Below are 16,105 nucleotides of genomic sequence, written 5' to 3' on the forward strand. Positions count from 1 at the left end.
AACCTGAAAATGATCCAATTCATTGTTGTCTGTTGACAAAGGAAACAGCTTATATGGTGAAATGTGTTATTATATAGGGGTACCTGACTGGTTGGTGGGTAAGCCTCAACCCACTCAGGAATCCTGACTGAATCTAGCGGTCTTGCTACCAAACCACGTTCTTATTGTCATCCATAATTAAATGAATGCGCCAACAGGCAAGCCTCAGGAAGTCACCTTAGGCCAACGAATATGTGCCCAACAGTAATATCACTTCTTCCACTCAATTGGCCCAAATGACCGAACTTTAGTTTTTGAAGCAAAACTGAAATAAATAATAAATTGTTCTACATAAATATTAACACCATACTTACCAAACTCATTATGTTCTCTCAAGAGGAAAGTTGCATAATTGTGTATAATTCTTGTCTAAGACTGATGACATTTATAACATTAAACATTATCAACACAACAGACAAAAATAATTTAATATCTAAAGAGAAGTTTTATTATATCTGAAGTATGGTAAGCTGTTGCTGCTGCTGCTAAGTCACTTCAGTCGTGTCCGACTCTGTGCGACCCCATAGACGGAAGCCCACCAGGCTTCCCCATCCCTGGGATTCTCCAGGCAAGAACACTGGAATGGGTTGCCATTTCCTTCTCCAATGCATGAAAGTGAAAAGGGAAAGTGAAGTCGCTCAGTCGTGTCCGACTCTTCGAGACCCCATGGACTGCAGCCTACCGGGCTCCTCCGTCCATGGGATTTTCCAGGCAAGAGTACTGGAGTGGGGTGCCATTGCCTTCTCCAATGGTAAGCTGTATGGTAAGCTAAATTACGGTGTTTAAGTACTGTTGACAGTATTTAGACCTCTTCTATTTAGAGGTATCTGATCTCTGTTCGTTTCCAGGCAAACCATTCAATATCACAGTAATCCAAGTCTATGCCCCAACCAGTAACGCTGAAGAAGCTGAAGTTGAAAGGTTCTATGAAGACCTACAAGACCTTTTAGAACACCCAAAAAAGATGTCCTTTTCATTATAGGGGACTGGAATGCAAAAGTAGGAAGTCAAGAAACACCTGGAGTAACAGACAAATTTGGTCTTGGAATACAGAATGAAGCAGGGCAAAGACTAATAGCGTTTTGCCAAGAAAATCCACTGGTCATAGCAAACACCCTCTTCCAACAACACAAGAGAAGACTCTACACATGGACATCACCAGATGGTCAACACCAAAATCAGATTGATTACATTCTTTGCAGCCAAAGATGGAGAAGCTCTATACAGTCAGCAAAAACAAGACCAGGAGCTGATTGTGGCTCAGACCATGAACTCCTTATTGCCAAATTCAGACTGAAATTGAAGAAAGTAGGGAAAACCACTAGACCATTCAGGTATGACCTAAATCAAATCCCTTATGATTATACAGTGGAAGTGAGAAATAGATTTTAGGGCCTAGATCTGATAGATAGAGTGCCTGATGAACTATGGAATGAGGTTCATGACATTGTACAGGAGACAGGGATCAAGACTATCCCCATGGAAAAGAAATGCAAAAAAGCAAAATGGCTGTCTGGGGAGGCCTTACAAATAGCTGTGAAAAGAAGAGAAGCAAAAAGCAAAGGAGAAAAGGAAAGATATAAACATCTGAATGCAGAGTTCCAAAGAATAGCAAGACGAGATAAGAAAGCCTTCTTCAGTGATCAATGCAAAGAAATAGAGGAAAACAACAGAATGGGAAAGACTAGGGATCCCTTCAAGAAAATCAGAGGTACCAAAGGAACATTTCATGCAAAAATGGGCTCGATAAAGGACAGAAATGGTATGGACCTAACAGAAGCAGAAGATATTAAGAAGAGGTGGCAAGAATACACAGAAGAACTGTACAAAAAAGATCTTCACGACCCAGATAATCACGATGGTGTGATCACTCACCTAGAGCCAGACATCCTGGAATGTGAAGTCAAGTGGGCCTTAGAAAGCATCACTACGAACAAAGCTAGTGGAGGTGATGGAATTCCAGTTGAGCTATTCCAAATTCTGAAAGATGATGCTGTGAAAGTGCTGCACTCAATATGCAAGCAAATTTGGAAAACTCAGCAGTGGCCACAGGACTGGAAAAGGTCAGTTCTCATTCCAGTCCCAAAGAAAGGCAATGCCAAAGAATGCTCAAACTATCACACAATTGCACTCATCTCACATGCTAGTAAAATAACACTCAAAATTCTCCAAGCCAGGCTTCAGCAATATGTGAACCGTGAACTTCCTGATGTTCAAGCTGGTTTTAGAAAAGGCAGAGGAACCAGAGATCAAATTGCCAACATCCGCTGGATCATGGAAAAAGCAAGAGAGTTTCAGAAAAACATCTATTTCTGCTTTATTGAATATGCCAAAGCCTTTGACTGTGTGGATCACAATAAACTGTGGAAAATTCTGAAACAGATGGGAATGCCAGACCACCTGATCTGCCTCTTGAGAAATTTGTATGCAGGTCAGGAAGCAACAGTTAGAACTGGACATGGAACAACAGACTGGTTCCAAACAGGAAAAGGAGTTCGTCAAAGCTGTATATCGTCACCCTGTTTATTTAACTTATATGCAGAATACATCATGAGAAACGCTGGACTGGAGGAAGCCCAAGCTGGAATCCAGATTGCCTGGAGAAATATCAATAACCTCAGATATGCAGATGACACCACCCTTATGGCAGAAAGTGAAGAGGAACTCAAAAGCCTCTTGTTGAAAGTGAAAGTGCAGAGTGAAAAGTTGGCTTAAAGCTCAACATTCAGAAAACTAAGATCATGGCATCCGGTCCCACCACTTCATGGGAAATAGATGGGGAAACAGTGGAAACAGTGTCAGACTTTTTTTCTCGGCTCCAAAATCACTACAGATAGTGACTGCAGCCATGAAATTAAAAGACGCTTACTCCTTGTAAGGAAAAGTTATGACCAACCTAGATAGCATATTCAAAAGCAGAGACATTACTTTGCCAACAAAGTCAAGTCTAGTCAAGGCTATGGTTTTTCCTCTGGTCATGTATGGATGTGAGTTGGACTGTGAAGAAGGCTGAGTGCCGAAGAATTGATGCTTTTGAACTGTAGTGTTGGAGAAGACTCTTAAGAGTCCCTTGGACTGCAGGGAGATCCAACCAATCTATTCTGAAGGAGATCAGCCCTGGAATTTCTTTGGAAGGAATGATGCTGAAGCTGAAACTCCAGTACTTTGGCCACCTCATGGGAAGAGTTGACTCATTGGAAAAGACTCTGATGCTGGGAGGGATAGGGAGCAGGAGGAGAAGGGGACGACAGAGGATGAGATGGCTGGATGGCATCACTGACTTGATGGACGTGAGTCTGGGTGAACTCCAAGAGTTTGTGATGGACAGGGAGGCCTGGCGTGCTGCGATTCATGGGGTCACAAAGAAACAGACACAACTGAGCGACTGATCTGATCTGATCTGAGTAACTGACATCCATACACAGCCTTCCAGGGAGGCTCCGGTTAGTCTGGCATTGCACTCGCCTCTGGCTGGTGGCCTAAGAGTCAGTTTAGGTGACTCTGTGGATCACATCCTCTCTCACCTCTGTTTTCTCATTCCCTGAGTTATCCTAGGAGATGCTTCCTCCACTTCTCCAGGCTGCCTCCATTCTCTCCACTTTGTCAGGGTCTTACCTCAATGAATCCCACTTCAAGTGAATTTGTTCAGCTGATGTACTCAGAAAAGTGTTTTGTTTTGTTTCTTTAATGACAGCTTTCTTATTAGTCATCAACATTCATCAAACTCATACTATAGTAATGAGTACTATTCAAAGTGATAAGTAAAATAAGCATAAAGTAACTTAAAATAACCATATAAAATAGATACTGTTCTTACCTTTGCCTTTAGATGAGGAAAAGGGGGTTAAACAGGCTGAATAACTGAAAAGTTGTAGCACCAGAATTCCAAATAGAGCAGTATGAGTCCAGTCTGCAGAATTATCCAATATGAAAATCCACCAGTTCATAGAAGAGGTGATAGTTGTTTCACATGCAATCAAAATACAACCTAAGTATTCAGAGGCTCTTACAATGGAAACCCCTTACAGATCAAATTCCACTTTGCTTTTTACAGACAGAGCAACAGAGACACAGAGAAGGGGAGTCACCTGTTTGTGGTGTCATTGGTTTTCTTCAGTCTAATCATGCATCTTCCAGAAACGAAGTCTCAGATCCTTAGCTTTAGCTGGTGAAACAGTGGCTGTGCATCATTTTTCCTGGGATTGAAATAGCATTAAGCTAATGAGCATACTTGCTGCTCTGCATAGGGAGTTGAGTGAGGTAGGGGTTGAAACAGGAAAGTAGGAGCTTGGAAAGTAGACTTGAGTCTTTCCCAGAGTCAGTTTGACTGTGGCAGCAGGTTCAGCATTTACTGTATTGAGATCAGGTGGTTTTCAGGATATGGACTATCTAATATTTAAATACTGACTTTAAATTTACAGCAATCAGTGAAGCTGCACAACCTCGTGGAGGATCACAACAAAGTCCAGGTCAAGATCACTGTAAAAGGCAAAGGTAAGTGATGTGTTTTGCTTTCATCAGCATCCTAGTATTTGGAGTGGAGTTGGTCTCATTTGTTTTGATGATAAGTCAAGGAGGAAGTCTCTTTTGATTATACTGAGAACTGGGGCTGGGCAAGGCAAACAAGTCATCATAGATTGAAAATTTAAGGCAGCAAGGTCATAAGAATGCTGACTTGTACCTGCAGGATACTGAGAGTGAGCCCCTTGTTGAATTCTGTACCTTAGGTGCCTGGCATGCCTCACCCTGATGCCAGCCCTGATTGAACTGTTTCTACTCAATGTCTGGTTTATTTCAAATCCCCTCTGTACTCCATATTTCACTCACTGGAATGTTACTGGGTAAGCCTTCTTAAGGCTTTTTGATTTGCTAACTAACCATCTCAAACAGACCCAGCAACATATATTTGTATCTGTTATATGGAAACCAGACCTGTATAAGGCTTATGGATGACTGGATGGACAGTGGGCATTTGCTCCGAGTTACCTGGGCTGAGGTGACCATGGCTCGCAGCAAGAAGTGAGGAGCTGTACTCCAGAGCAGTGGAAGTTGTCTGGAGTGTTTACATGGGCCCTGATCCAAGTACTGAGTGTGCTATAGGGGGTCAGGAACCCAGCTAAAGGATGTAAGCAGACGCAAAGGGGCACTCTTCCATGGACCAATGCCCTTTAAGGGTCTCCTGTGGACAGAGTGCTGTCCCAGGTACTAGGATCAAGATGGGATCTTATTGCTGAGCAAATCCTTTCCTAAGACCCAGACACCAATTCCCTAATCCTAGTTTTCTGGGAATCTGCAATTGAGTGGAAAGAGGCTGGAGCAGGTGAGCATGCAGGGTAGTTCTTGAGCAAAAAGTTGATAAGAGTTCTCAGCTGTTTTGATTGTTAGGTAAAAACATGAAAAGTTCATCTGATCATGAAAATGTTGCTCCTATATAGGTTTGCAAGAGCTGGAATCCCGTCTCTTGGTTCCCGGAGATGTTCTTATTCTTCCAGGAAAGCTTTCATTGCCTTGCGATGCTGTTCTGATTGATGGAAGCTGCGTGGTGAATGAAGGCATGCTCACAGGTAGGCAGTTGTCATGGAGCTTCCTCTTTCTTTCCTTCCAACAACCAGGCCAAGTGAGCAAAGCAGATCAGCATACACTTACCTGCTTTATGTACACAACTTAGTGACTGAACAACCACAAAGGTATTGAGAGATAGATGGGGAAGACACATCCAGGCTATTCATGTGAATGAAAGCAATATATGTAGATAAGGAAATTTTAAAATATCAGAATGAAAACCACAATACATATGAACCTAGAAGAAAAGACTGATACAACTTGTAATTAATTAACTACCCCATGAGTGAGATGAATAAGATGCTTTGAGTTTAGAGTTGGGTGAGAAGATCCTACTATTTGATGCACAATCTCTTTATAAATATGAGGATGGTTTATACACCTGTTCGAACAAAACACAGACTAAAACCGTCAGCTCACAATTGACAGGGCATAGGGACTTTATCCAGCCCTGTATTCTGTAGATGGAAAACTGAGCCCCAGTTTTCAGTGGGAGAAAGATTGAGTTGGGTCTTCCAGAAAGGCAGTAAAACAGTTCTGTTCTTTAGAATTGTGTTTCCAGTTGATCTCACTGAGCATAAAACTGGTTTTCTAGTTACGGCTTGAACTGTCCTTGTCCTCATTTGTGTACAGTCCATTTGAATTTGAGTAATTAGTAAGGCTCTATCTATAACATATTCTTTAAGCCAAAAAGAAAAAAAGAAGAAGAAGAAGAAGAAGAAGAAAATACACAGGGCATCTTAATTAAAGAAGAAAAGAACCATATGGAAACATGAAAAAGAAATTATTGGTCTTTTGTGTTTACAGTTGGTGCATTTTTCTGTTTCCAAATAGTGTAAGACAAGGAAAAGAAAAAACACATGCACAACATTTTTTAACATCACCTAAACATAAAGAGAGTCATTCTCTAATTCCTAAATTGTTCAACAGAAGCATATTTCCCATTAAAGATGAGCCTGCTTAATTTAAAACTGAGACAAGAAAATGCAGTAAACATAAATATGTGCAGTATAATTACAAAATACCCCTTTAATGTGTTAAGATCTAACTGCCTTGTAATGGTAGTGTTGACGATTTGCATACTGATCATATCTCTCATCCAGAATGTTGCCATAGTACCTCAAGTACAAACCTCACACCCAAGAAAACCGTGCTCTTCACTCAGAGGCAACAACTATCTCTCATTTCCAATAGCCTGACAACCAAGAACAGTGTCTCTGAAGGCAACAGAGAGCGTGGCAGTGAGACTAGAGAGGGGACACACAGCAGGGTTTACTCCCCTGGGTCATCTGACCTGGAGGATCATGCTTGCCTGATTCTTAGGAAAACTCAGAAAGTCCCAGAGAAGCAGCAAACGCAAAAATGTCACCTTTTAACAAATGTGCAAAGTTGAACTAAAATGACCTCAAATGGTCAGTGGCTTTTCTGAGGGCCTGTTTCAGGAAAAACAAAGTCATCAGTATTAATATCTATGCAGCCTAAGTATTGATAAAGTCAACTTTAGAGATAAACACATAAAATAGAAATATAGCCATCTCTTTCTCATTAATTTCTTGAAAAAGACCTCAGTACCAGCATGCTTTGAATATTTTATTACATAGCTTGCCTAGATCCTCCCACTCACTATGTATTCCTGGGAAGGATCCTGATGGAGTAATTAGATTAAGGTTAGATTCCTGAAACTGCAACTGTATTTCTTGAGTATGTGTTCATAAATGTGACTCAGGTAATATCCTCCATGTGCAAAAATAGTCCTTTACATATACAGAAGTCTTTATGTAAGAAGAGTAGCAAATATTCCTAGCATCTCTATAGCAATTTATACTTGCATAAACAACTTTTATATCTCACTTCATTGTAACATAAAACAAATTAGACTAGGCACTATTATAATACCCAATTTACAGAAAGGGAAACTGAAGTGAAGAGACTAGGGCTGCTCAGCTAATGAGTGAAAGGGGCCAAGTTGGAGGTGGATTGGCTTCCAGGCATGAGGGACCATAGGAGTGAATACAATGATTCTAGGATGGGTACAGGTACTGTTTTTTTGTTTTGTGTCTCCTTGCCTTTTCCTTTCTCAGGATTAGTCCCATTTATAGCACATGCGCATTGCAGAATTTTCCTTAGCATCATCTTAACCTCATCCTCTCGTCATAAACTCCACTAGGCAAAAAGCTCAACTTTATTTTATACCTACGCTTCATTTTAATTTTGGCTTCAAATTTGGCCATTCTTGAAAGTGTGTGGTGTGAAGCATCTGATATAAGTCAGGTATCCCAGCAGTTAGCAGGAGCTCCCCAGCAGTTAGCAGGAGCCCCGCCCCCACGCCCCCCATTCTAGTCTGGCTACAGAAGTTGTGCCAGGTACTGGGGAGAGGCCTCTGGTCTAGGACACGCTCCTCTCTGTGGTTGCCTCATGCCACTCAGAGCTCGGGGAACGTCGGGGACCTATCTACCAGGAAATGAGGCAGACCCCGGCGACGTTTGCTCTCAGTTTCCACAAACTTCTAGAATGTTTCCATGTCTTAGTTTGGTTCGGGCCCCTTCTCTCATAGACATACAATATCCAAGCTCTCTTTAGACTTTCTTCCAATTCCTACTCTTTGGATTTTTATTTGGCTAGAAAAGTAGTAAAAGAAAGGCATGATGAGCAGAAAAGCTTTCTTCTTTCGCTCAGGTGGTCTCTAAAATATATGGTAAATTTATGAGTGGCTTTTGAAACTCAAAAGCCAGTCCCTTGCTCTTTTCTTGTGCCTCCTGAGACAGTGATCCCCTTCAAGATTTAGCTCTTCCCGAAGGGTCCAGAGGAAAAAAGGAGTACTGTGGGGAGAAATTTTTTCCTGGTAGCAATAGCTAATTTTTCTTAGCTCTCATAAATATTAGGTGTTATGCTAGCATTTTACACATGTTTTTTCATTCAATGCACAGCTCTGCAAAGTGAGAGAATCTGAGGTCCCGAGAGGGTAATTTATTTGCCTAAGGTTACACAGCTTGAAAGTGGTAGAGCTGAAAGTAGAATTCATTTGTTTATTCGTTCATTCATTCATTCAACAAATGTTTATTAGCCCCCACTATGGAGCAGACGCTCTACTAGGTGCTGGGGAGACAGCAGTGAACAGGCAGATTTCTGCCCTCATGGAGCGGACTCTAGTGGGAGGACAGAAAACATGAAGGCAGATAAATGACATAAATTCCCAATAACAGGAAGTTCTATGAAGGAAATAAAATACTTAAACCCAGCCATTTTGTCCCCAGAGCCTACGCTTGCAACTACTGTTCCTCGTTCTCTTAGGGATAATTATGAGGGGGAGGGGTAACTTTCACTCTGCCACAGTCCCTCACCCTCCCTCTGCTCATTAGAATTACTGATCTATTTGAATCGTATGTGCAGAATCAGGTAGTGGTCTGAGCTGGACACAGGAATTCCCCTAAGAGGTTATTTCATATTTATATCCTGTCAGACTAGCTTGTAGTCAGTGGATAGATCAGATCTTCTCCTCTCTTCCTGTTTTCCTTTCTTCTTCTCTCTCACTCCTGTCTTTCTTTCATTTATTCACTCATTCATCCATTTATTCAATAAAGTTTCAGAGATGCCTGCTATGTGCCAGCACTGAACTGTATGCTGGAATCAACAAGAGAAATGAGAAAAGGTCCCTGCCCTCAAGTAGTTTATAATCTGATGGTCCCAGAAGTATAAATAAACAAGGACCTGACCTTTCAAAACACTGTCACCATGTAGAGACATCTGGCTCATTGTGGACAAAGGAGGGAGTTTCAATTTCACAGCATCCAGGATCTTCGGGTCTCAGAAGCCAAGTGAACAGTTGGCTGTGAGTGTCTTTCCTTCTGAAACCCTCTCCAGCCTACATAGATATCCAAACTTTTGTTAGGAGAATCCATCCTTTCCTGGGATTCCCTGGGAAAATGCTGAATATAAAAATTTTAAATGTCAAAGTCCTTGTCTTCTGATATTACCTAGATCACAAGAAAGAACCTAAACTTGTGTAACTATAATCAGTATAACTGTATTTCCAAGTAGGAAATATAACATTATCTTGCTAATTGAATAGCAAAAATCTGATGACAGTTTCAACCAATTCTAGTGCTTTTTAAAGCTATGAGCCCAGAAGTGTTATTGGCATTTTTATTTTGTCTCTGAAGCTTATTCTTTTTGAACTCCGAGCTGATTTTCTTTGTATCTGAGATATCTGGTTGTACATCCATTAGGGAAAGTAGAGGAAGAATCCTGGCAAAGAATGGGAGTCAGTAATAGAATACATCCATGGCCTGGTTTAGCTGAAGTCTGTGTAGAGTGATAACAGCCATGGATGCTCAGATGGTGGTGGCTCTGACAACCTAGCAGGAGAGTTTGAGGCTTATTAGCAATGGCAACTGAAAAGGTTGAAGGATTTTTGAGAAAAGAATGAGATAATAAAAGGAGCCTCTGTTAGGATTCATCTGGAAATGGTTTGGGAAGACTGAAAGGGGGGACTGGAGGGGAGGAACAATTAGGAGAACGGGAGATAAGAGAAAATAGATATGTTAGTCTCTGACCCAGTTCCTGGCACAGGGCTCTTGAAACACTTGTAAATTCCTACTTGATAAAAGCACTAGGAGCGTCTCTTGTTCTCATGAGGCCGCTGTTGGTGGATACCTGGATGGCTCCTGGATGGGGGCTGGTCCCCAGAAAGACCAAACCATGATTAGAAACTTGGAATTTTCAACCTCAACCCCCATTCTCTATAGAGGGAAGAAAGGCTGGAAATGGAGTTGATAATTAATCATATCTACATGAGGAAGCTTCCATAAAATCCTAATAGTATGGGGTTCAAAGAGCTTCCAGGTGAATGAGCACACCCACATACCAGGAATATGATGCACCCCAACTCCAGGGGGACAGAAGTTCCTGTACTCAGAACTCTCCCAGACCGTCCCCCAGGTACCCCTTCACCTGGTTGTCCATCTGTGTCCTTTATAATACTCTTTAATAAACAGCTAAATGTAAGTAGGCATCTCCCTGAATTCTGTGAGCTGCTTTATAAAATTAACTGAATCCAAGGAAGGGATCATGGGAACCTCCGATTTATGGGTCATGTTTTAGAAGCACAGATGACAAACTGGATTTGCAACTTGCATCTGAATGGGGTGGGAACAATCTTACAGGACCAAGCCCTTAACCTGTGGGATGTGACACTATCTCCAGATGGATGGTATCAAAATTGAATTTAATTGAGTTAAATTATAGGACAATCAGCTGATGTCACAGAATTGCATGTTGTGGAGGAAAAAACCCTACACATCTGGTATCAGAAGCTTTGTGAGTACAGTAGCGTGTGAGACTAAAGACAAAACACATAAGGAAGGATTGGGGATTTTCCTAATTCAGGACTTCAAAGTTGAGATGTTTATTTAAAAAAAGATTGATTAGTTCCATGGTAGCCTCAAATTACCCAGAGGACATGTTTGCACTTCAGAGAGCTAAACAAATCACAGCTAATCCATTGTTAATGCAACCACCAAGAACCAAACAATGATTGCCATTTAAGCCACTGGGACCTAGATGCAAAAGTCCAGGAATGACACTCAGAGGAAGGTATGTTAGGACTTGGAAAATCATTCTGTGAAAAGGCAGATTATGGAAAGAGGAGGAATCAAAATGGTTCTGAGACTATAAATCTGTGACTCAGCAACAAGGTAAGACCTTAAGAGAAACCGAAATTTAAAGAGGAAATTTGGGGCTAAATATATTGATACAGATTTTAGAAATGTTGAGTTCCAGAGGCTAGTAGAATATCCAGGTTGGGGTGAACAGCCAACAACCGAGAAGCACCAAACAAGGGCCCAGGAGAGAGGAAAGATGGAGCTAGGCATTACTGGGATATCTTTTTAGACATGCCAATTAATGGAAGTACGGCTGAGGTCATCCAGAAAGAGGAAGGGGAAACAGAGGTCCTATCTTGTTACATTAATTTCTCTTTCACTGCAAGCTCCAAAAAAGATCATGAAGAATATTTTTTTTCTTCGAGATTTGAGATGTAATTAACATACAGCACTGTATAAATGTAAGGTGTATAGCGTGACTTGACTTACATAATGAAATGATTACAAGTTCAGTGAACATCCATCATCTCACAAAAAACAAATAAATAAAAAAGAAATTTAAAAAATTCCTTATGATGAGAACCCTTAGGATTTATTCTTACAACAAATTTCATATATAGCATGTGGCAGTAATGGTCATATTCAGTGTTAATCATATTTATCATGTTTACATTACATCCCTATTACTTATTTACCTTACTGAGAAGTTGGTACCTTTTGACAATCTTCATCCGTTTCCCTCTCCTTCTACCCCAGCATGAAGAGTACTGAGAATATTGTGCAGATTTCCTGCAGGCATCATTTCTCACCCATCTCTGTACTTCCAGGGCTGCTTTCCTTTACCCCAAACTCAACATTCCAAACACCCTCAACTGCCATTAATACCCAGAGCACACCATGCTCTTTCTCTTAGATCTCCTAAGAATGCTCTCTCCTCCTCCTTAAGCTGACCGAGCTTATTGCCTTTCAATTGTCACCTATTACTTGCACACAGAATCTTTTCTGATCTTCCTTTTGGGTTGGATCTTCAGATCACCTGGTTCTGCTACCAAAATATTTACCACACTGTCAATTTAATTAATTATTTACTGATATTTATGGGCCTGGTTCCCTGAGCTTTAGGAGGTCAGAATTTCTGTCTTATTCATTATTACATTGCCAGCATCTAGAGCAATGCCTGGTATGGAATAAGCACTTAGACACATTTGCCAAATCAATGGATGAATGGACAGATAAACAAGTGAATAAGAGGCAAGTAATAATAACTAATAATAACATGCTTTGTAGCTTCTTCATGCCTAGAATAGTGCTGGGCTTAAAGAAAACTTAGGAAAATGATTAAGTGGCAACTCCTTTCTCTAAAATAGGATGCTTTTTAAATAAAAAACAGTAAACCATACTGGCCATACTTTCCTAGGTATGGGAAAGATAGGCAACTCTTAAACAAATATTTGAAATATAATCAAGTATACCACTGCTTGCATCACTAGTATCCTTAAGAATGAATAGTCATCTGACTTTTGAGATAGGAATGAACAAACAGATTAACTGTGGTTTCTATCCTTTCTTGAAACTGGTGAATACCAGCTCTAAATTACTACCCAAGTTCACACAAAATCAACAAAATACCATCTTCTTTAGGAGAAAGTATACCTGTTACAAAGACACCACTGCCCCACGCAGAGAACACCACAGCCTGGAAATCCCACAGCTTGGAAGATTATCGGAAGCATGTCCTTTTCTGTGGAACAGAAGTTATTCAGGTCAAGCCCTCTGGGCAGGGGTCAGTAAGAGCAGTCGTTTTGCAAACAGGTCAGTAGATTCCATTTTTGTAAACATGGTCCATGATTAGAGGTGGGGGAGCTGGGTTAGGGAAATCTTGTTTACAGTTATGGAGTTTGTCACATTCTGGTTTCCAATGAAATGCTTATTATTCCAGGTTGCTGCCATTTCCAACTGAACTGTTCATTGTGAATACTGTTGTTTGTGATGAAGTGCATACGGGGATGAAGTACACTTCCTCAAAGGCAAAACTGTGTTCTTGGATTTACTATGTGTCCATAGACTTCTTCTCTTTTCACTCTGTACTTTCTCTAAGTGATTACCAAGAAAATAGTTTCAACCATGATCACTTGAGAAATTTTTATTTTCAAAGAGTCATATGCCAGGCTGTTATCTCAAGGTTTTTACTGGATGCCTTCAACAGGTCCAAAGATTCTTCAAAGTCAAGGCATCTACAAGGGGACTCATACTCCTCTAGTGCTGAAAGTTTCTAGCAAGTTTCTTCATATTGTCTTTATTCCTCATTTTCTCTCCTACCAAATAGGGCACCACATCCTACGGATTCTGCAAATACCTCCTGCATCCTGTCTCCCTCCCTCTTCTTCATCCTCATAGTTGGTGTTATCTAAGTTATCATTTCATGTCTAAATTATTACAGAAGAAATATTTATTTGAAAGTATCCCTTTAACTTTCACCTTAAATATTGTTTTTTTATGCCTTGTTCAATTTTTCTCTAACCTATTCCTCAATCTGTCACCAAGTGACACTTCTAAAACGTAGTTTGGAGCAATTCATAAAAACCATGCTCAAGAGTGTTTCAAGATGACCCATATTAGTCCCATTCTTTCACATGACATTACATGATCAATACCTTCCATGATCTGGTCTCAGCTCTGTATTTACCCATGACCTGTGTTTCTGCCCCCCCACATATTCATAGACCCAAAATATATCTTGCATTTTGATATTTCTATGCTTTAGTTTAGTCTGTGATTCAACTGTTCTACCTAGTTTTTTAATACAAATATCAAGGTTTGAGGGGTTTTTATGCTCAAAGTAGTCAGTGGACATGAGAATATCCCTCAAGCTGCTGCCTAAGAAAAAGCTAATAGGTGTAGATCATGAAAACTCCTGATCTAAGCTTGTAAAATGCTAAAGCAACAGATTAGAGAAAATTTGGCTGTTTTCCTTCAAAGTCTACAAAGCCATGTTTGAGGAGAGCAGATGTTCATCAAGAAGTGGGATTAAAGCATGCTTGGAAATGGCAACCCACTCCAGTTCTCTTGCCTGAAAAATTCCATGGATGGAGGAGTCTCGTAGGCTACAGTCCATGGGGTTGCAAAGAGTCAGACACGACTGAACGATTTCACTTTCACTATACTTACAATACTGATTCATGTCTGGAATATATAGTAGTCAATCTTTTTGCCAGTACTTTAGAGATGAATGAGTATCTACTAAGTGCTATGCATAGAGGGCTAAAGAAAAGCAAATGTGAGATACTCTTTGCCCTCAAAGAAGATTATGATCTGATACAAGAGACAGATGGATCTATAGCCTACAAAACACAGTGCATAGAGGGATGTCATACAACCAAGTTGGTTTTTATCCTTTCTTAAAACTGGCAAATACCAGCTCTAAATTACAGACAGAGGGAGAAATTACTTTGATTATGAAATATGGGAGTAGAATTCTGGAAATACTTATTTGAAGAGATGGTATTTTGAGCCAAACCTGATAAAAGGGAAGGATTTAACCAATCACAGAGAGCTGGAAAAATAGGCTAATTTGTATCTAAGAAACATAAAAGAAGGAATGCATGGAGGTCTCTGGGAGCAGGGAGCAGGGACTAGGGATAAGCCTAGTGAGGCAGGAGACCTCAAATGCCAGGCCTACAAATTTGAACTTTATTCTAAAATGTGTGTGGTTTGGAAGGTTTTTGAATTTAAGAATAACATGACCAGAGGCATATAAAATTACTTGGACTTGTGCTTTACTTTTCTCTTAATTTTCCATTACTTTCAACACATATTTTTCTTTAAGTCTTCTTCTCTCAGCATCTCTTGTTCTCTGGTCATTGCCTTCATCAGCTCCTTGGTCTTTTCCTCATCCCCATATGTGAAGTAGGGGTTACATTGTTTGAGCCACTGAAGCACTGACCCCCAGAGCAAGAGAAATTGAGAAGGGCTAAGTGAACAACATTTATTATTCCTGGCAATTTGGAAGAATAATAAATGTAAAACTGTTAGGTCACAACAATGCTGTTTTAATTCCATATTCAAATGACTCTATTAACTAATTCTTAATTCAATGCAAACCATTTTTTTCTTTTTGGTTTTAGGGGAAAATGTATTAAAGGACCTTACACCACTTGTGATTATCTTCATGTAGGTTACAGTACAGCCAAAGGGGACTTGGTGAGATCCATCCTCTACCCCCGGCCTCTGAACTTCAAACTGTACAATGATGCCTTCAAGTTCATAGTGTCCCTGGCCTTCCTTGGAATCATGGGTTTTTTCTATGCCCTTGGTGTATATATGTATCATGGAGTAAGTACTTGGGGGTAGGGCTTTTTAATAGGATAACTTTCTCAAGGAACTTAACCTAACTAAAGGGTTAGAATCAATGTCATCCAATAGAGCTTTCTAGAATGATGAAAATATTCTATATCTCTACACTGGTCAACTTGCTAGCCATTAACTATGTGTTCACTGAGCACTTGAAATGTGTTGGTGTAATAAAGGAAATAAATTTTCAATTTTTAAAAATTAAAATAGCCACATGTGATTAGTGGAAATTATATTGGAAGGTGTAACTATTAAAAGTTGTGAGGTTCACAGCTCCTTTCACCACCTGGATGGGAGTGAAAAGTTACTTCATGTGTGGCATTTGTTATATCCAAGCCCAGAGGAATACATGTTCCCTCAGAGGAAATACATGCTTCTCAAACATTATAGGATGGGGAAGATTTGGTCTTAAGATTAGAAAGCAGTAAGGATATACACATTTGAATGGCAAAAATGCAAAGGAAGAAAAACACAAAGGAATTCTGGAACTAGCGAGCAGTTATGAGATGAATCTATTAAGGTAGGATTAGATTAGATTAAAGGGGATATTGAAT

At 40.2% G+C, this 16,105-nt stretch overlaps 1 protein-coding gene across 1 annotated transcript in view; it reads left to right on the plus strand.

The window, feature by feature from the left end:
- ATP13A5 (ATPase 13A5) overlaps nucleotides 1-16,105 on the plus strand; it is a 116,551-nt gene that overhangs the window by 43,974 nt on the left and 56,472 nt on the right. Inside the window, exons 8-11 of the mRNA XM_010801266.4 lie at nucleotides 4,461-4,533; nucleotides 5,475-5,603; nucleotides 12,843-13,013; nucleotides 15,376-15,533. Coding sequence (XP_010799568.1) covers nucleotides 4,461-4,533; nucleotides 5,475-5,603; nucleotides 12,843-13,013; nucleotides 15,376-15,533 — 531 coding nt within the window. The remainder of the gene's footprint in view (nucleotides 1-4,460; nucleotides 4,534-5,474; nucleotides 5,604-12,842; nucleotides 13,014-15,375; nucleotides 15,534-16,105) is intronic.

This window comes from Bos taurus, chromosome 1 (genome assembly GCF_002263795.3).
Source record: "Bos taurus isolate L1 Dominette 01449 registration number 42190680 breed Hereford chromosome 1, ARS-UCD2.0, whole genome shotgun sequence".
In the NCBI taxonomy this organism is placed as follows: Eukaryota; Metazoa; Chordata; class Mammalia; order Artiodactyla; family Bovidae; genus Bos; species Bos taurus.